The sequence below is a fragment of the Syngnathus typhle genome, linkage group LG13 (genome assembly GCF_033458585.1).
Source record: "Syngnathus typhle isolate RoL2023-S1 ecotype Sweden linkage group LG13, RoL_Styp_1.0, whole genome shotgun sequence".
Lineage (NCBI taxonomy): Eukaryota > Metazoa > Chordata > Actinopteri > Syngnathiformes > Syngnathidae > Syngnathus > Syngnathus typhle.
In genome coordinates this window covers 3,500,257-3,521,423 of record NC_083750.1, presented here as the reverse complement: position 1 = coordinate 3,521,423, position 21,167 = coordinate 3,500,257, and the positions used below count along the sequence as shown (strand labels likewise).

At 48.3% G+C, this 21,167-nt stretch overlaps 1 protein-coding gene across 1 annotated transcript; it reads right to left on the bottom strand.

Annotated features, from left to right (window-relative positions):
• Positions 1 to 477: 477 nt before the first annotated feature.
• LOC133165731 (angiomotin-like 2a) lies at positions 478 to 10,485 on the bottom strand. The gene is made up of 10 exons (XM_061295588.1): positions 10,227 to 10,485; positions 8,162 to 8,893; positions 7,229 to 7,397; positions 5,162 to 5,396; positions 3,784 to 4,079; positions 3,500 to 3,675; positions 2,737 to 2,838; positions 2,457 to 2,653; positions 2,208 to 2,330; positions 478 to 1,605 (listed from the first exon to the last, which is right to left on the bottom strand). The coding sequence occupies exons 2-10, from the start codon at positions 8,836 to 8,838 to the stop codon at positions 1,520 to 1,522; spliced, it is 2,061 nt and encodes a 686-aa protein (XP_061151572.1). The 5' UTR covers positions 8,839 to 8,893; positions 10,227 to 10,485; the 3' UTR covers positions 478 to 1,519.
• Between the last annotated feature and the right edge of the window lie 10,682 nt (positions 10,486 to 21,167).

The window sequence follows — 21,167 nt, the reverse complement described above, 5'->3', positions numbered from 1 at the left end:
ACGAATGAGGAATGAGTCTGCTTCTCGTGCTCAGCGCTGGAATGAGGATGTACGCTATCAACGTGAGGCAGCAACCATTTGGTGGACGAGAATAGGGAGGATTTGGCACGATCCGGCTTCTTTTTATAAGCCTGCGCCGAAAGGTCACAAAAATATGAGGGCGCCCTGGCAATCAAAGGACATCCAACTTATTTTTAATGAGTCAACGTTGACGTCAGGTTGAACCACTTCCGATTCTTCGGCCTGACCATTTTTTGAACAGATCGTGGGAATTAAAAAAAAGAAAGAGAAGAATAATCAGTCAGAATAAACTTTAACAGACACCAGATTGACGTTGGTCGTACAGTGGGGAACTGCTCAATTCCAGTCCAATTATTATAGTGAAGTCGATGAATGACATGAATCAAGTGTCTCCTTGACTGGTTGACTCATTGTTTTTGTGAGCACTGAGCATGGCTGGAATGATTCCAAAGCAGCTTTTGTAAATTCAAATATTTTATTGTTTTATGAAATGTCGAGTGAAATTCAGCTGTTAAAACCTTCATAACGCTGCAAACTTTGACAGAAATGACTGCTGAAGTCAACACTCGCTCGGTTGTGTCCAACTTTTTGACTTTTACCGCGATTGTCGGCACATAACTTAAAAAAAAAAAAAATACATTAACTCTTTGGCGTCCTGCTCAAAGCACTCTTATTATCTACAATAAGAATAATACAGATCTCTGAATAAAAATATACGTAATAACAATAATAATAATTAGTAACCTGTTTGTTATTTCAGAGGATCACAGTAAACACAAAACACGTTGTCGTTTGTCAAGCCTCCCCCAAATGGCATTCGGACCGGCCGAACAGTCGCACGAGGTGAGAGTGCACGCTAGCTAACCAGCTACGGTTAAGCTCAAGCCTCCTCACACACATCTACAAACAACATTAGGTCTGTGTCAGTTTTGAAGAAAAAAAAAAAAAAGATACGTTTATACAACAAATCACATGCGTTCACGTGTTTGTCGGCCTTAGGAGAACCAGCTGCCAAGACGTTGGAAACGCGCAAAACTCGAGTGACTGAACAGTGTTTCTGTCATAAATTAGTGAGCAACTGGGACGAAATTGAGGTTACTCAGGTTAACAAAACAAAAAATCCACATTTTGTCGGTGGGTTGGGAATGCTGAATATTTACAATATTTACAGTAAGAGACAGACGGCGCATATTTGGGAAGTTAAATACGCAGCTTTGTCATTCACTGGATTGGCGAAATTCAATTGGGAGGAAGCAGAAATTCTATAAATATGTTGGCCTCCACGCGCCAAGCTCCATCCGAAATACTGTCCAAGTACCTGGGAAGAGTCCTGGGCCGACCGACCGACCGACCGCCCGCGGCCGCAAGTGAGAGCACGGCTCTTCCTTGTCAAAAGCAGCCTCGTTTCTTTTCTTTCCCAGCCTCTTACGTCCGATATCTTCTTCCTGTGACAGACTTCACACATGTTGGGAATTCTTCCTCACACCGTTGGCTCCTTTTAGATAAAGATCTCCACGGCTTCCGATTCCAACTCCTCCAGGCCTCTGAATGGGTTTAATAGCAACTTCTTTGGCGTTGTCTTATCTGCGGAAAAATTGGATCATTTCTATTAGGAACCGGAGGAAATGGCCAACTTGCCCCCCAAAAACCTAAATCAGTTTACTCAACTGGGAAGACCAAACCAAATTATTGCTCAATCATTGGTACAAAGTTACATTTTGCTAGCCTAATAGCATAATTGCCCAAGTTCTTTTTTTTTTTTTACAACCTACCGAAATCGCATTCTTCCGTTGTCTGATTACGTGTACAAATATGTTGAGAACAAAAAAGAAAATAAGGGGGGGGGGGTGTCAAAGCGGAGGTCGATCTGCTATCAGTGACTGAAGGTTAACAGCTTTTCCACACTCCAATGGGCTTTCGTGGAAAAATGTGCTCAGTCGGCAAGATGTTCATCATTTCTTAAGCGCGCGTACGCTCCAGATGGTATCTCAGAAGCCACAGTGTACTTTAACAACAAGAGCGGCCATCATGGCCAACAGGCAACTTTTTTTTTTTAATAGTGCTGATTCCAAAAACGTGCAGTAGTCCCTCATGCAACACTTAAAACAACATAAAAAATGTTTTTTAAAAAAACGCAGAGTGAAGTTCCTTGTGTTTACGAGGCACATATTTGGGTGGTTACTCACCGGCGCTGAGCTTGCTGACGCCGGCGGCCTCGCCGCCTTTGGTTGCCTCTGTCTGCCGTTCCAGCGTGTTGGGCTCCGACTGAGCGGAAAATGGCAACGTCTGGTCGTCGGACAGACTCTTACCTACGGAAATGACATCAGGATTTAAATCGGGAGGTGGAAAAGTAAACTCGGCTCAGAATTCCTCAACAAGTCATCTTCTGTTAATCCAAGCCTAAATTAGGGATCAACATGGAAATGGCTCCTCACCTCGACTCTTGGCTGCAGTCTTGGCTGTAAAAATGGAGGGCGTGGAGCAGGCCAGCCTCAGGGGCGCCCCGGCCACGCTCAGGAGGTTGGTGCGGGGGCTCTGCTCGTCCTTGCGCCCCTGGTCCTGGTGCAGCCGCTGGGTGAGGATCTTGATCACGGCGTCCTTTTCCAAGATTTGAGCGTAGAGAGCACGGATCCTGAGAGACAAAATGGAGGATGCACATCAGCTTCTGGCCAGCGTACTAATTAGGCAAAAAAGATTCTCTGCAACGGTTCCCACCTGTTCTCCATTTCCTGATTCCGAAAGTCGGCAACTGGCAGGTCTTCGTTGAAACTGTTATTGGAGGAGTGGCAAGGCGAGTGGTTGATGATGGTAGTGTCTCTGCAAAAATGGCCACAAATGACCTTTTGCACTTTTGCAAACCCTCACAAATTATTTCTGTAACAATCAAAGAGCCCTGTACGTGGAAGAGGAGCTAGGTTTTGCCTGCCGTGTTAGCATTAGCAAGAGGTTAGAGATATGATATCTATGAAAAGGATTGTCATATTTTGTAACATTTAAACATAAGGTATTTCTTTTTCATCAAGAACTAGTGGTTTTTTTTTTTCAAAATTAAAATGTATTTACAATTTCATTGGTAAAAACAATAAGGGATTTCCTTTTTTTTTTTTTTCACACAAAACTATTTCAAATGCTAAGTAGCATCTTCAAGCATTTAACTTAGTGTGTTATGTTCCACAGTTGTCACTTTTTCTTGTGGGCTTTTAATGTGGGTCATGTTTGGTTTTATTAGAATAAGAGGCAGTGTCTATAAAAAAAAAAAAAACTGAAGCGGTTTGTTAATCACCACCAAGCTGGACTTCACACACTTCTGGTTTAAGCTCTTAATGTCATGTGTACCTTGGCTTACAAGCTAGGTTATTATGTTTATGTTTCTTTGTACTATACAGTGAGTGCTGATTTTTTTTGTGGAGGAGAATTTTGGTTTATCATTAGATTTGTCCGTCTTAAGGAGTTAAAAGAATTTGCAGACAGCGCGTACCTCTGCGCAGCAGCGGTGGCAGCCACCTCCATGGCAAACTGTCTCATGGTGCTCTCCTCCAGGTACTTCTGCTCCCAGCGCACCATGTCGGCCTCCAGCGCCAGAATGCGTTCCTCGCGCTCCCGCAGACGCTCTTGGAGGGAACCCATGGTCACTCCAGGTGGTTGCGACTGGCGCTGTTTAAGAAAATAGCGGGACTTGTGACTTTGCCATCCATATTATTGTCTTTCATTGAGTACCCGAGCAAAATGGCCGAGCGTCATGGCTGATCTGAGCTAAGCTACCTGCTGAGCCCTCAAGCTGCGGAGCTCCTGCTCCAGGCGCGTCCTGAGCTTCAACTCCAGGCGCTCACGTTTCTCACAGGTAGACTGCAGCTGAGCCAGGGCGCTCTGGAGCCGCTCCACCTTCTCCACATAGGCTCTCTTGCGCCGCAGCTCCTCCTCCAGCTGCCGGCCTCGCCCCCGGGCTGCCTCCAGGGCCTCCTCCAGCCTCCTACTGCGGACGCTCTGCTCCTCGGCCGCCGCACGCAGTCGCTCGGCTTCGCGCTCCATGCGCTCCCGTTCCGCGTTCTGCTCTTCGTCTGCCAAGGAAGACAAAAGCATTATTAAGAGTCTACAACACAGGCTTTCAAAATGTTTAGGTCCAGTGAGTTTCGCAAGAACCCCCCCTCATAATCTTCATTACGAGTAAACACAACTAACTACCACGTGTGTCTGAATTCCACATAAATCATAAAATAATATAAAATAAAAGAGGTATCTTTGAATGCCACATAAATCATAAAATAATATAAAATAAGAAAGATATCTCAAGTGAATTTCCAAAACTATTCCTGTCATATTTACGGGGGTAAAGGACTTTCTTTATTGTCTTTATAAGCAAGCATACCTGTGCAAATGTGAGTTTGACACCCCAGTTTTAGAATCTCAAAAATCTTTTCCCTCCACCCCAGCAGAAAAAAAAAATCTCCACGGTGGCCCGCGTTCATTTAGCAAAGCACTTGCGGAATGCCGAGCGAAGGACAGAGGGAAAGACGGGGGAGAAAGCCGCCCCATCCCTTTGACCCACATAGCAAGGGAGCGCTTTGGCGTTCCTCATCGAGGCCTCACAAACACAGACACTCGACTACGACTTGATGGGGGGAGCACCTCAACAACAGGAGGCATTCCTGTCACCTCATTTCACTTCAAGAGCTGCCTTGAATTTTCTAAAGCCTTCCAAAGAGGATATGGAGGTTACGCAAGGAATATTCCTGAATTTGTGCGCCATTTTAATCCTATCGGAAATGTTGATTATAATGGAGATACCACAGCGGGTTGCACACGCAGATTTTTAACATTTTAACCCAAAATGTGAGAGTGCCCACACATGAGGAAAATGTCTGCACCACCCACACACACGCAGATGTCTGTTGCGGTACCAAAACTGACCTGAGAGGCAGGGCCATGCAGACTGCCGAAAATACAACAAAGAAGAAATGGAAGAAGCTCAGCTAACTGTCAGCTTAGGTAAACAGTCTCAATTCCCGCCACGTACTGCTTCTAAACACACCTTTGTAATTTGAAATATTAAATATATTAATTGTTGGACATAAGGGATGAAAATAAAATCTCCAGATCACTCAGAGCACACAGTTTATAAGTATGATGCTTTGGCACTCACTTTGCTCCAGGAGTTTGGCCATGATGTGCTGGTTGTGATCGGCCACCTGCACTTCTTTGGCCACGTGCGTGCGGGCATTTTCCAAGTTCTCCTTCAGGTCCCGGTTGAAATCCTGCAGCCGGCGAATTTCGTCCACTAGCCTCCTCCTCAGCGTCTGCTCCAGAGTCTCTCGCTTGCTGCTGCCCTGCACGAGTTTCTCGTAGGCCTCGGAAATGCGTTGGATTTCCTGCTCCAACTGGGAGGACAGAAATAGACAAGGAATTTTTCGGTTAACCTTCTGACCTGTCAGGGAGGAACTGGAATACAGCTTTTTGTTGTTATGCGACGTAGAAAGGAGGTTCTCAAACTGGGGCCCTTAACATGTAGCTTGCGGGGTCTACAAAATAACTAGCAATGATTTTTGTTGACAATAAAATAAACATACTAAATTCCACGTCCTGGTATAAATCTTTCTCTTCTTTTCATGAAAATGGACACATTTTGAAACTTCCTTTAGCATGTTTAGCATAGTATGAGGCGGGGCTCAATGGGGGGAAAGAAAAGTACCCAGAAAGTTAGAGCGACAAAGAACATAAAGTATGTATGTACTTATGTACATTTCAATTACATTACACATTTCAATTTGTGTGTTTGTGCGCACATGCTAGATTTCCCAGAAGGAATTTAAGGCCGCACCACTCCCTGTGAGACTGATTTATATCGACATTCTTGAGGGCTGATAGCCGGCGTTCACACACTCACGCACACGCACACACACAGAGCAGCACACAGCAGCCCGTGGATGGTTGCCAGCTTAAGAAAGGTGTGCATGCCTCTGCCTGCCCTGTAGAAATGTCCCCCCGCACCCTCCCAAAAAACCCGACATCCAACGTCATGTTTACCGAGAGCTGTGGCCTAAAAAGAGGGGAGAAATCTTTCCACCCCTGCTAGTTATCATTCTTTTCAGCTGAGACAAGGCCAGAGCCATGTGACATAACGCCGCAGATATTTTACAGATTGGCCGAGGTACTAAAAAAGTTGTTTCCACTGCGGTACACAAGCCACGTTTTCCAACCAGGCGGAGGCGGTACTGTGAAACGATTAAAAAAAAGGAAAACTCATAAGGGAGGACAAACGAATTTGTTTACAGATGACACGGCTAACCACTTCTCCACATTACGATTGGACAGGAAAAAAAACATGAGATGATGTTTCAGGAACATCCACTAATTGGGCCTTTTGTGACTAATTCGCAAGGGCGGCAAAATGTGGCTCGTCCCGACTCACATGAGGATTTGCAATGGGAGCTATTGAACAAGACTTGTGGTTATTGGCCCCAAGCATTTTCTGAGCAAAGTCAAAGTCAAAGTCTGCTTTATTGTCAACGTCTTCACATGCCGAGACACGCAAAGAGATCAAAATTACGTTTTCTCTATCCCACGGTGACAAGACATATTACACGATAGACTTACAAGTAAACGACGCAATATAAAAACCAAGAAGGCACAAACAATAAAGTTCCATCTTGGACAGCTGTTGGACCGCCAGAGCCAAGCCCAGCAAGCAGTTGTCTCGCGGCTGCTACCTCGCATAGCGCCGAGGCCCGAGCCGAGGTCGCTCACGCACGTGCCATTGTGTGCGCATTTGCTTTGGGGCCATATCGATTTTTCGGGGCCAGCAACTGCAGGGGTGGTGACCCGCACGCAGCTGAGGGTGAGGGGTTGGGAGGGGGCGGGGCTTGGGCGGCAGGTGGCAGCCCGCTGTGAAATAGTGAAAGCGCTCTTTTGTTCGCAGCCATCTGCTCTTTGTGCACTTTCTGGCTTTTGACCCGCATTAAATGCCAACACATCATTTCTCTATGCCGGGTGGCAGAAACACAGTCGGTAAAGTTTGATTTCAGGAGTAATGCCAGTTTGCTTTTTGAGGTGCTCGCTACAGAATTTCTGTTGCGGTAAACAAGAGAGCTTGTTTTTCCGTCATAATGGAAACTCAAACACGGCTAGCCGTTTTGGACCCTTTCCTACGTTCCACCGTTGAATCCATAAATTTTAAGATACAAACTTTGAGTAGCCAAATGAAAGAAGTTACCTTCTGAATTCGATCGGTTTTCTCCCGATGAGCCTCAAGCTCTTGCCTTAGCCTCTCGTTCTCCATCAGCAGAAGCGCCACTTGGTTGGGCTCCTCCAAGCCAGCATGGGGCAGGCCGGCAAAGGCGTCGTAGCAGGAGACGTCCACCGGCGGCCCGGACTGGACGTACCTGGTGGGGGGAGGGTGGTGGAGACATTATGTTAAAGGATACCATCATGGATTGGAGTCAAGCCAACCACTGTACGAGTGTCGGGGCCAGTCCGGAGACTCGAAGTCTCGGACAATACGGTCTCTATTCCGGCTCCTTGGTCGTCAGACGCGCTGGCTCCGCTAAAGAATGTTAAGTGAGGAACTCTACTATTTTTAAAAGCCAAAGTCAGCATGTAAGGTGTTCCAGCCGCAGTGTGCCAAGTCTTACAAATATCTTTGGACCAGCGCTGCTTTCAAAAGACGGAAAGTCAGAGTCAAGTAGAAAGCATTTGCTACCTGGGGACTTTCCACATCACTATTCTAGAAACCATCAAAAATGTCAATCAAATATATCCCATTCATCAGCAAAGCTGATTATTATTTTTTATATTTCTACAGACACACTTTCAAGAATCGGAGAAATCAGAGAAATAGCTGGATTAAATTAGCCGGCACTATTGCTTGCCGAGACCCCGGGCAGATTAGATTGACATGGCAACATCAAGTGTGTTTGGACAAAAAGTCAAACTTTTTGGAAAGGGCCTTGCTGGCCAGCCATCTGGCCGGCCGGCCGGCGTAACCTACTATTTTGGAAAGGTCAAAGCAAGCATGTGAGGTGTTTCGGCCACAGCATGCCAAGTATTACAAACACCTTTGGACCAGCGCCACTTTCAAAACAAGGCTCATGTGACTCAGGTATGCATTTACGCAACAAAGATGCCACGTCATGCCACTTCTTTGTACCTGTGCTGTGGGGCCGGCACAGGCTCCTGGGCCTGGTGCAGGATAAATCCTTGTCCCTGGACAGGAGCCGAGTACTCGGGCGGAGGGTGGCGTTTCTCCGCTGCCCCCCACTGGGTGTGGTAGGCCAGCTCAGGGTAGCTGTGAGAAGCGCTCTTGACCGCATCCGTCTTGGCCGCTGCATCATTCCTCTCCAGAGAGATTTGCATGTGCTGCTCACTGAGGGAGCGAGCGTGGGCACACTTGTGCTCCGTCTCGTCCGCCTCCTGGTGAAAGGCCCCCTCGCGGGACTCCCCGGCGGGGCTGGGCGGCGCTGCCCAGTGGCTGGCCAGGTACTGAGAATGAACCTTGGCTTGCTCGTAGGTGGGCAGCTCCTCGCCGTGGAGCTGGTAGAGCTGAAAGGCGCTCTCAGAGTGGTGGAAGTCGCCCTGGTGCTCCTGGCCCTGGGGCTCTTGTCTGGCCGAGAGCTGGGGGAACGGAGGCTCCTCCTGGGTGAGACTCTCCAGAGAGGAACGGGGGCTGCGGCCGATGTCGCCGCCGCTGTTGCTGCCGCTGCCTCCGCGCAGGGCCTGCTGCTGGATGGCCAGTAAGGTGCGGGTGTCTGTCGGGTTTCCGTAGCGAAGCTGCTCCTGGATCAGCCGGTGCAAGACCATACCGGACTGCTCCTCGGTAGAGGTCATGCCGATTGTCGCTGAGGATTCGCTTCTTCTGATTTCACGCAATCGCCTGTGAAACCTACAGATGGGGAGGAGGTGGTTGAGAGGTGGCATGACACATTATTGAAGCAGACAGGTGTTTTCGCAAAGCAAACACATGCTTACAAACTCAAGCAAATCAGACTCTGACCTCAATTTGATTTGAAGGCATCGTCGCAGTGTGAATAGAAAGTGGTCTGGCTTTGAACTGTTGCTGGAACAGATAGTCCTTTTTCATGACAGCTAATAGCAATCAAAGAGATCTGATTTCAGCCCCAAACAGAATTAACCAAGTTGGGAAATAGGCCATATAAATTGGTCAGACTCTTCTGAAGGAATCCAGACCCGCACAACCTCCAGCAGTGGTTTCAATCACTTTGCCCCGGGTTCCTCTTTTAAGCAACATTGCACAAGAACTGATCAGACCATCCAAAAGCAAAGCACCCAGCCAACAAAAATGGCCTCAATTCAGTTTCAACTGCATGAAATAGTTTGCCTAATAAAGACAATGAGAACACACTGTAGTCTAAGTTCACTTTGCTCCGAATGACCACAAAATTGGTTGAAAACTAGGTCATCGTTCTGACTTTGAGGTTGTGCTGACTCCATTAAAACAAAACTGACAGTTCAAAAGCAAACTGGACCCAGATTACATCCCAAAGTTTTTTCAGTGTATTGTGAACAGAAAGTGGCCCATGTTCACTTTGCCTCAAGTCCTTTTAATGAGCTTGCCATGCCAAGCCAAACCACAGAATGATGATTCTTCTTCAATTCAGATTATGTACATCGTTTCATCTGAGGGGATCATCTGGTTTATCTATCAAACATATGTATGGAGGACTCACAGCGCCAACATTAAAAATAAATAACTGAAAATGGAAAAAGCAAAAAAAATCACAAGAGAAATACAGCCATATTTAATTGTATTTATCTGATAATTTTCACATTTATCATTTTTAATTATTTTCACATATTTATTTTTAATTATTTTTATTGTATTTATTTTATTTGGCTTATTTGTTCTATTTATTTCCATATTTTTTATATTCGTTTTTATTTTCATTTTATTCAATTATTTTTAGCAATTTTTCTACACTCTCTCAACAGCGACAACATAAAAATGTGGAGACTTTTTCCCATAGCAGGCAAGGGAAAAAAACACATGCGGCCAAAATTCCAATCTCAGGAGGGAGTAAAAACGAACAAAAGGAGCCCTGGCCTGCGGTGATCAATTTTACTTTGTTTTAATTTGACTTTACTTACTCCATCTTGCTTTGAAATCTCATTTAGGCAGTAAAAGAAAAGTTAATGTTTGTCGATTGTGTCGATAAGGGGAAAGAAAATTTGTCAAATGAGCAGAACGTCAATCTTACCAGCTCAGGCTCTCATCCTAATAACGAAAAGTGCTCCTCTGCTGTGTGGAAATCCAAGTTTTGGTGTTAATCCCAACTCCGTGTGCGTCTTTTTTCTTTTGGTTGACTTTGAAGAACCGAAACGCGCGTCCTCCCCTTTCACTGCTGCTGCTGCTGTGTGAAATGCTGCTTATGCTTCTGCTGGGGGAAGCAGGCGGGCCGATAATAAGCCAGCGGGGAGGAGGGACCAAGGCGAGAATGCCAGGAATGTTCAACTGGAGCTCCCTCGGGGGATCGGACGTGTAAAAAGCAGCCAGCGGGGGAAGAAAGAGAAGCAGGAGGAGGAGGAGGAGAAGGAGGAGGAGCTTGCTGGGCTTGGAGAATAATTAAAAAAAAAAAAGTTTGCCAAGCTGTGCGTTCGCATCAAAGGTGGCAGAATTACTCACTTACGTTAAAGTACAGGCACTTGTTTGGGAAAAAAATGTAGTTACAGTAGAACTAACGATTCCACTCATTTTGAAGTCAAATAATTCAACCTGTAGGCTGGCCTGGCGTGTATTTTAAGTTTCAGACGTGTAGCGTTGCGGCGTACGTCAAGTTGACGAGAGTTTATTACTTTGCTCCTCAAAGAAGAAAGAAAGCGCACGTTTATGACGGTGTCAGTGTTTCACTCGAGACAACACGCAACTATTTACTGCTTGATTGGTGCATGCAAAGTTTTTTTGTATTTTTTATGACGGGCTTTAAGTGATGGACGAGGAAATAGTTGAGATGTTTGTCATAACAGACCAGTCACGAGCTTGTAAGGGATCGGACAGTACAGCCAAGTGCGTAGCGACAGAGACTTTATTGTGTGTGTGTGTGTGTGTGTGTGTGGGGGGGGGGGGGTAAGATGGGAACAGCTGGCGCTGGAGCGGCGATCTGGCTGGGGGAACAAGCGATTCTGCGGGATCTCCGAATTGTCAAGTGAGTCAGTTTCTCAGGGAGAGAGGAGCGAAGCAGCATCACGGGACAGACTGACACTCGGGTCTGCGCTGGCGGCGCTGATATAGCGCTGTCCATGAGCCAGTGGCAGGTGGCGGCGATTCCACGCCGTACCACGTTCCTGGTGGGCGAACAAGGGTGGCTGGTACCCGAAGACGCAGTGGAAAGGCGAAAGTCCCGTGGCCGAGCTGGGGAGGGAATTGTGAGCGTACTCTACCCAAGGAAGCTGTTGGACCCACCCGCGCTGGTCCCCAGCGACCATGCATCGGAGGGACCTGCCCAGTTCCTGGTTCAGGCGCTCTGCTTGACCATTGGACTGAGGGTGAAACCCCGAGGAGAGGCTGGCCGTAGCCCCGAGGAGTCGGCAAAACTCCGCCCAGAAGGTGGAAGCGAATTGTGGACCTCGGTCTGACACGATGTCCAATGGGAGACCGTGGTGACGAAACACCTCCCGCACCGTGATGGACGCAGTCTGTTTCGCAGACGAGAACTTAGGCAGAGAGACGAAGTGCGTCATCTTACTGAAACGGTCCACCACCGTGAGGACCACCGTGTTTCCCTCCGAGGGGGGGGGAGGCCCGTGACAAAGTCGATTGACAGGTGAGACCAGGGACGCTGGGGGACCGGCAAGGGTTGGAGCAGCCCGGCCGGAGGACGAGTAGACGTCTTACAGCGGTTACAAATCGAGCAGGCTCTGACATAATCGCTGGTGTCCACTTGCCAGGCGGGCCACCAGAAACGCTGTGCCACCACGTACCTCGTGCGTGCAGCTCCGGGATGACAAGCCAGGCGTGAGTCGTGGCCCCATTGCAGGACGGACGACCGCAGGCCTTCAGGGACGAACAGGCGACCCTCTGGGCAGTTGCTGGGGCCGGGTTGATCGCGTGATGCGGCTTCCACTTGGCGTTCAATCTCCCATGAAAGAGCCGCCACCCAAACCGAGCTCGGGAGGATAGTGGGAGGCGGACCCTGTCCCTCCTCTCCACCAGGAAACAACCGTGACAGGGCGTCCGCGTTTGCGTCACGGGAACCCGGTCTGTAGGAAAGAGAGAACTCAAACCGGTCAAAGAACAGAGCCCACCGTGCTTGTCTTGCGTTCAGCCTCTTGGCCGATCTCAGATACTCCAAGTTGCGGTGGTCGGTCCAGACAATGAACCAACTTGACGGCGAGGAGCTCCCGATTACCGATGTCATTGTTCCGTTCTGAGGCTGACAAGCGGCGAGAAAAAAAGGCGCACGGGTAGAGACGATCGTCTTGGCGGGTACGTTGGGACAACACCGCCCCGACACCCACGTTTGAGGCGTCCACCCCGACCACGAACTATCTGTCGGGATTGGGGACTCGGAGGATGGAAGCGGATGTGAACCTCCTCTTAAGCTCCCGAAATGCCTGTTCTGCCCATTCCATCCATTTGTACGGGGAGGCGGGGCTGGTAAGGGCGGTGAGGGGCGCGGCCACCGTGCTGTATCCACGGATAAAACGGCGATAAAAGTTTGCGAAACCAAGTACTCGTAGTGTCCGCTCGGGGTGTTGAAAGCCGTCTTCCACTCGTCTCCCTCCCGGATGCGGATCAGGTGGTAGGCGTTGCGAAGATCCAGCTTTGTGAAGATGGTGGCACCCTGAAGGCTCTCGAAGGCGGAAGAAAGAAGAGGCAGAGGGTATCGGTTCTTTACAGTGATCTCGTTTATTCCCCGGTGGTCAACGCACGGGTGGAGCGTGCCCTCCTTCTTCTTCACGAAGAAAAACCCCGCTCCCGCAGGTGAAGAGGACGGCCGTATGGTACCGGCCGCCAGGGACTCCCGGATGTATTCCTCCATAGCCCGGCGCTCAGGAGCGGACAGGGAGTAGACGCGTCCCTTGGGAGGGAAGGTGCCAGGCAACAGGTCGATGGCGCAATCGTAAGACCGGTGTGGAGGAAGAGAAGTGGCCCTGGCTTTACTAAAAACCTCTTTGAGTTCGTGATACACTGCTGGTACATGGTACAGTGGAGATGTCGGGACTGTACCTGGGCGGGGCTCTACCGAGTGGGCTGGTGGCCGCCCTCAGGCACGTCCGATGGCAGCGTTCACTCCACTGCCGAACAACCCCCACCTCCCAGTCCAGCACCGGGTTTTGCTGCCGCAACCAAGGGTGCCCCAGAATGAGCTGCTGTCCTGGGAGGGAAAGAAGAAAAAACTGGATGGTGATTGCCGGAGAGCAGTAACTTAACTGGTTCCGTCACGAAAGCCACCTCGCCGATCAGACGGCCATCAATGGAACGTGCGGGAATGGACGGGCTCAGAGGCAGGAAGTCGATACCCCACTGACCTGCCAGGCAAATGTCCATGATGTTTCCCTCCGCCCCGGAATCCACGAGGGCTGCGACGTTCTGGTCACCCGCCGCAAGCTGGACACGTGCCTGTAGCGTGAGCGTGCTGGGACTGGGAGAGCCGGTGCTGGTCGAGCTCACGCGGCATTGGGGGATCCCACTGGGCCTTTTAACGGGCACCCCGCCACCCGATGACCCCCCTCCCCACAGTTAAAACACAAGCCCAGTGAGAGGCGTCGACGGTGCTCCTCTGAGAGAACCCGAGCCCCTCCCAGATCCATGGACTCGGTGGGTGGTGTGGTTGGCGGGTCCCCAGCAGACGGAGGAAGGTGACCACGCGGGTTCCGCAGGGGCCTCCGCTCCCGATCGCGCCGCCGCGTCCGGATCCGCCGGTCCACTCGGGCCGCCAAGTCCATCGCACCCTTCAGGGTTCGCGGGCGATCGTAGGAAACTAGTTTGTCTTTCATGTACTCAGCGAGGTCGTTGAGGAATGTGCTAACGAGCGCCGGCGCGTTCCATCCGCTGCTGCCGGCCAACGTCTGGATTTTAAGTGCGTACTCCACGACCGATCGGCTACTTTGACGCAGCGTTGTCAGTTCCTCGGTGGCGTCTTCAACGGCAGAGCCCAGGTCGAATAGGCAGAGCAATTCCTCCGCGAATGCGTCGAACGAATTGCAAGCCGGGGCCATCCTTTCATATTCGGCCAGACCCCACAGCCGCGCCTCGCCCGTGAGGTGGGTTAGGACAAACCCGAGCTTGGCAGACTCTGACGCAAACGTGACGGGCTGGAGGCTGAACATTATACGACAGTTAGTCACATGCTTGGGATCTCCGTTGAACTTCTCAATGTTGCCAAAGCGGGGCTCCGGGACGTCCACGAGCTTCCTGGCCTCGGTCGACGGGCGGTGCGGGGGTGCCGTGACAGCCGGGGACGCAGCCACCGACAATCTCTGGAGGGCTTGGGCCATCTCCTGCTGCTGTAGCTGTTGTTGTTGACCAACCTCAATCAGATTTCGGATGTCGGCGGACAGGCTGCTGATTGCGGTCTCGGCTCGGTCCAGTCGGCTCAATGCCGTCTCGTCGTTCGCTGGCTGCATAGCGTTGGTCAGTCTGTACTGTAAGGGATCGGACAGTACAGCCAAGTGCGTAGCAACAGAGACTTTATTGTGGCTGGGGTGGGGCCTAAGATGGGAACAGCTGGTGCTGGAGCGGCGATTTGGCTGGGGGGAAGAAGCGATCCTGCGGGATCTCCGAATTGTCAAGTGAGTCAGTTTCTCAGGGACAGAGGAGCGAAGCAGCATCACGGGACAGACTGACACTCGGGCCTGCGTTGGCGGCGCTGATATAGAGGCTTTGCAGTCACGTGGTTTTATCATGTGATTTTGTGTTATGCCGCCATCTTGGCGGTCAACTCGTCAGCTCGTTCCTACGTGTTTGTATAGATTGTTTGATTTCTGCGCTACATTTTCACAGATTTCATCCGAATTATGGCTGATTTGCTATCCAACGAAGTTGGGCATTTGGATGAAGAATCCAAGAAACGTTACAGAGATAAGTTAAACCTTGTTGGCACAACGGATCCGTACCTTTTACCGAGAAGCATGCTAAAATCGCCTGAGCATTTTGCAACAGCCGACCTGCCTGAACTCTCATATCCAGATATTTATAATTACCTCGTCGATTCACCATCTCCGTACACTGGAAAGGACCTTAAGGCATACAAGAGTCTGGATGCCGACAAGTATTTTACAGCAGGTTTTGTGCATGATGGGCTGATATGGCAGATTCCAAACAAGAATCGATCTCTTCTCATGACCAAGGTAAGGAAAAAGCACGCACGTGGCAGTAACAGTGTGGTTGTGAAAAAACTACATAGTGAATAGTTTGTTTACATACCTGATATGAAGTGCTCATTGCATATCCTCGTGTAAATCGTAGGTTTCCATTGTTCACGACAAATCGCCGCGATCCATTTATCACGTTTTTTCATGTTCGCCGGAAATCTATAGAAGCTAAGATTTGGTTTATCGCCTCGTCTATTGTTACATGCAACAGCACAGCAGGTATCCGGCATTTTTAAGCTCAAATAGCAACAGATCTAACAAGAAAGCATGTGAGAGTCGTTGACCGGCACTGAAAAGTTGACCGCCAAGATGGCCGCCAAGCTAATGTGGGTAGCTTGATGACGTCAGCTGCAAAGCCTCTAAAGCCCTGTCCATGGGCCCGTGGCAGGTGGCGGCGATTCCACTGACAGGGGGGGACGTGGTCCTGTCAAAGGTGGCGCCAGCACGTGACAGAGCTGACATCCACGGAAAAAAGTGCATGTTTTTTTCCGCAACATTCAGATTTTTAGCAGCCCATATAGTGACATCTCTCAAAGATAATGATGGCATTTCATTTTTCTCCACAACACAAACGAATCGAAAGAATTCACGGATATAATCTATTCATAAGTGAGTCCTAGTCAAATGTGGTGCCAAGTAGGCCACGTGATCGAATTGTTTACAGTACGTGTTGCTGGTCCATGATGGATGATCTCATTAGAAGCAAAAATCAATGCGCCTAACGAGAAAAGTATTGAAGCGGCCTGTTTGTGCGCACGTGCCCGCGTGCACACTCTTGGCCTCATTTGTCCCTGCTGGTAGACTACGCCTCTGGGCCATTTTGTCCTCCATTGTGCTATGCTTCCTGTGAACTTCCAAAGGAATGCAAAGGGTGACCCTTTCAAAAAGTCGCTCTAGTGATCCGATATACAAACTGAGGCGTCACACAATAAATTCCTCTTGGTCTCAAATCTTGAGATTTACTTGCACCCCACACAGATTGAAGACATCCACTGCCCAAACATGAAGGAGGCTCGGTGATGTTCTGGGGCTGCTTTGCTCCATCGGGAACGCGAATCTTCTGTCCACATGAAATGAAAACGCAGTGCGGGTATGGAGAAAGTCTGCCCGGTGGTCACGGACGTGTTAAACGTGTTCACTTTTTGTGGCTTTGGTGGAAAACACAAGCACAAGCAAAGTACATGTTACACAATTGGAAAGGCGTACGCTGGCTGCTTCCAGGCCAGCTCGGCGGCCCAGTTTCTCTTCCTCAAACAGAGGGAGGATGCCATGACTAACTCCACTTTTGCACTTTAGGAGGGACAACTGCTGAATACTTTCTCACATAGTCACAATTATGTGTTGTTCACCTTTTGGGGGAGCTTCCACTTGACACAAAATTCACAGATTTGTGGAACCATGGCTGAAATTGAACAGGAAGTCAGCCATTTTGGTTGGAAGCCGCAATTTTGCACTCAGTCGATCGAATCTCCTTGAAACATCAAACAAAATGCTTGATGACACTTTAAGAATCTGAAATTTGGTGGAGATGTTTGTCATTCCAGGAGACTTCAAACACTCGAGAATCCATGCAAGTCAGTCAAACAGGAAGTCGGCCATTTTGGGTTGATGCAGCAAGTTTGGTTAGGCTTCATTTAACAAACGCCTACTAAGGAATCTGGCCAAATCAGAAGCAGAAGCGACGTGCTCCATTGTCAAGATTTATTGGCCAAGACATTTATTGTTAACAAAGAGAATTCAGTGTGTTCATTTCTTATTCGTTTTAAAAAAGAAAAAAAACAACACTGTCCCATGTGTGTCACTTTGGGCTCATGTTGTTGACATACTCCTCAAATGATCTTTGCTGCTTTGAGATAAGCCACATGAAGTGGAAAATGAGCTGAAACCACAAGACGCCCGCCTAAGCTCGCTCACATTTGTTTTTGTTCCTTTTGTCTGCCAAATAGTTTTACTTCCATTGCTTTATCTCTCGTCTTTGAGGAAGGGAGCGTTGCAGAGATACCGGAGCGGTGGGCTTGTGTGGGAAAGCTCCGGGGCAAAATAGACAGCGAGGCGACTTGATACGACCCGATTGGTGAGGAATGTAACTGATAGTGTTGGAAGGACTGGGATGGATTCCTCTCTCTGGCTTTCACATCTATGTCTGACTTAGTCATTCACACAATACACAATGAAGGGTGGGACGGTGGGTGGGCGGGGGGGGTTCAAGGTGTTCTAAAGCCAGGCCCATATCCTGTTCTCAGGAAACGGCAGCCCAGCCAGCTTCCCATGCGTTCATATTTCACAACAGCTCCGATTCTCGTCCTAGTGTGTGTACGTTTGAGTGCTTTTGGGAATTGGAAATGTGTGTGTGGGGGGGGGGGGACTTGAAGTTCTGTTGAGTAGTTGAGGAACGTATGCATGTCGCAGCAAGTCAACTTCCATGTATTCCCAGGGAATTTCCAGACATTCGCAGACTTCAAATTGTGACTCAAGTGTTGAGTGTGTGCGTGAAAATAAAACAGATGTGCGGCCGTAACGAGGTCGGGTCTTGACGAACAGGCCCATTCTTCCTCACTCACCTTCGTGAGTCACGCAGCCAGTTAGCACATTTGCTTCTTAACATGGCACAGGAGGTGAATGTCCGCAACATTTCAAGATGACCAAGGCATTCAGGAGAGAAATGTCCTGTATCTGAAAGCTTGCTCTTGGTTAGCTTGCGGGGCTGCTTTGGTACATCCCGCACTGGTTGTCTTGAACACACAGCAGCCAGCACTGTCCACTCAACTGTAATTTCCACAGTTTCCCCCTCTCTGGCCATGATACCTGAGATGGCTTTTGTTTATTGAAGACTAAATGACTATCTCTCCTCTAAGGATGTGTGTGAGCACAAGCACCAGCGCTAACGTCAGCACTCAGACACATATGGACTCCGTTAACACGTACGTTCATTGGCTCGACTCCCCGTGCATGTACGTCTGATGTAAATTTCCCCTCCGAGCCAACATATTTAGCGGGTGTCATAGCAACTCTATTGTTTTTACCCCCCCATCCAAACAAGCAACATGCAGCCTCCGTTCGCAGACATCTTAGTCATCAGGTGAATAGTTGAGCGTCACTGTCATGATCTCTGCTGTTGTCTTCGACCTTTTTCCTGCCAAACTCAAGATAACTTCTTACTGCATTCCTGGTGTTTGAGCGTTGGAAGATGGAACAGGGAGTTGTGCAAATTAATATTACTACCAAGATTGGAACCAGCTCAGTGGACTAGTGGTAGAGTGTCCTCCCTGAGACTGGAAGGTTGTGGGTTCAAACCCCGGCCGGGTCATACCAAAGACTAGAAAAATGGGACCCATTACCTCCCTGCTTGGCACTCGGCATTAAGTGTTGGAATTGGGGGGTTAGATCACCAAATGATTCCCGAGCGCGGCACCGCTGCTGCTCACTGCTCCCCTCTCCCCCAGGGGATGGATCAAAATCACACGGGGATGGGTTCAATGCAGAGGACACATTTCACCACACCTAGATGTGTGTGTGACGATCATTGGGACTTTAAAGAACTTTTTTAAAAAAAGATTGCAGTTAGTTAAATGATGGTCACTCTTCTATTGCTGCACACAGTTTTATCCATCCTGTCTTGCCCTGTTTCATCCTGTCCTAACCTGTTCCATGGCACACTTTTGTCCTACTGTATTCTGCCTTGTCCATCCCCCCCCGTCCTGTCCATTTCTCCCCTGTCCTGTCCTGACCTATTGTGTTCTTTCCTGTTCAATCTTGCCATCTTCTTCAATGTCTGGACCTGAATTGTCTGTTCTCCATTGCCAAAGTTATCTGAATACAATCTATGCATGTTACATTCAAGCAGCCCAAGTGTAAAAAAAAAAAGAAAAGCTCAAATTTGCCGTTTTTTTACAGCCTCCTAGAACAGTTTTTATATGAAAGCGATCCATTCAAAGGCTCAAGTGGTTCCAAGCTGGAGGGCACACATGTTGCCAAAGAATACTTAAGAAATGTATCAGCTGTATCAAGGCTTGTGCTATCTTTTGCCCCGGAGACAACACGCATACCCAGTCCAATGACACAGCAACAAGACATGACAGCCGTGTCCCAAAAAATCGGCCTCCCTCCCCGCCCCTCACTGGGCTGTCCAGGAGGTCACCAGAATGCCAGCCTCTCATTCGGGGGCCCCCCCTCAGGCTTGAATGTGGACCCTGCCCCACCCACCCCTGGCAAATAGCTATCTGTGCTCCTCTGCTGCTGAGCTTGCACAGAGCATGTGATGCCCGTTGACACGCCGTGTGATGTCAGAGAGAGAAAGCCAGTGTGTTCGTACTTTGCCAAGCAGTTCTGAAAATGTATCCGAGGCTTGTCTGTGGACTGAGGCCATATTGTTGCTGTAAAACTAAAAACGTCAGATTGAGTAACACTGGTGAGGCATTCAATGTCAAATATTAATTTTGCAATCAACTGACTGTTGAGAAATGTGAAGGAATTAGGTCAAATTGTCTAATACAAAGACATAAGATTATGTTAGATCATTTGTTTATTTTAAACCTTTCTTTTGGGTCAGGAGGGCATTCCAAAATTGTCCCAAAACCCCAAATTGTTCCAAAGGTGGACGGACCACCAAGTGGCCTAAAATGTGACACATTCATGCTTTCCATTTGTTCCATTTTCAGGGTCCTGCGCTGGCCTGTTTTTAGCCCAGCAGGGCGGGAAAATGTTCCACGCTAAAATAAAATACCCTAAAATGCTGATTTTCATGCTCACATACTCATATTTGCCACAAGGTCCAGAAAAACATCCTCAGGGGCAATATGGAGGAATCCAAAATTGGCTTCAAATGTTTATTCTGGTACCTTTTGTAAGGAACTGTGATGTAATTTTGTTTTGGCAGCAAAATGGATCAAACATGTCTTTTCTTTTGCCACCCAAAAACAAAATCTAATCCAAATTTCTAAGCCCTGTTCATGCAAAGAGAGCCTCTATGCCCGCATTACCCACACTGAGCAATGGCTCACTAAAAATATGAACAGATAACTAACAAAAGTGGTGTGTCAGCATCCAGTGCGTTTTGCATTAACGTTCTGGTCAGGTTGCCAAAAATGTCAAGTGGCTTTCTTATCTTCCAGACGACCCCCAGCATTGCTGTCTGGAAGTGCTGAAGATTCAGCTGGAAGATATGTTGGGCCCAGCACACAACCACACAAAGCGGCCCTTGTGTGGACGACAAGGAGCGTATTGTCTCGTTCTATTTTTAAAAGATGAAAGAGAGAAAGAATTTGATGACAAGTATCCAAATATCCAAAATACATCACGGAGGAGGAGAAAAGAGGCGTTGTACATTTGATCTCTTTTCAATGGGGTCAGTGGGTCAAGATGCGAGAGACCTTCCGACCTTCTCAGGAACAAGACAACTTAGATGACCTGAAGGATTTTCTTGTCATTCTGCTTCACCGAGTTCCAATTTTCATGACAGTGCAAAATAAATGCTTATCAACTCCTTCCAAGAGCATGATGCTCTAGAAAAAAATAAAACTGATTACATACACATTTTCCCCCTCTGGAATCGGATTGGGTGATAAGCCAAACGATAGGATACTGTGGAATGCAATCAGAGTTGTCAACAATCTCAGCAATGAAAATAGAAAGCTTTGAGATAATATTCCAAGTGCTGCGCTACTAGCTTGGTTCAATTTGCTTAGTGGACATTTAAGAACCTAATGTTGATACTTTATTGATCCCGGGGGGTTATTCCGTAGAATTATACAAGAATGCTCTTGTAAATTAAATAAAAATATTTTTTTGTTGACTAAATTCATCACGCTGATATACACTTCACTTAG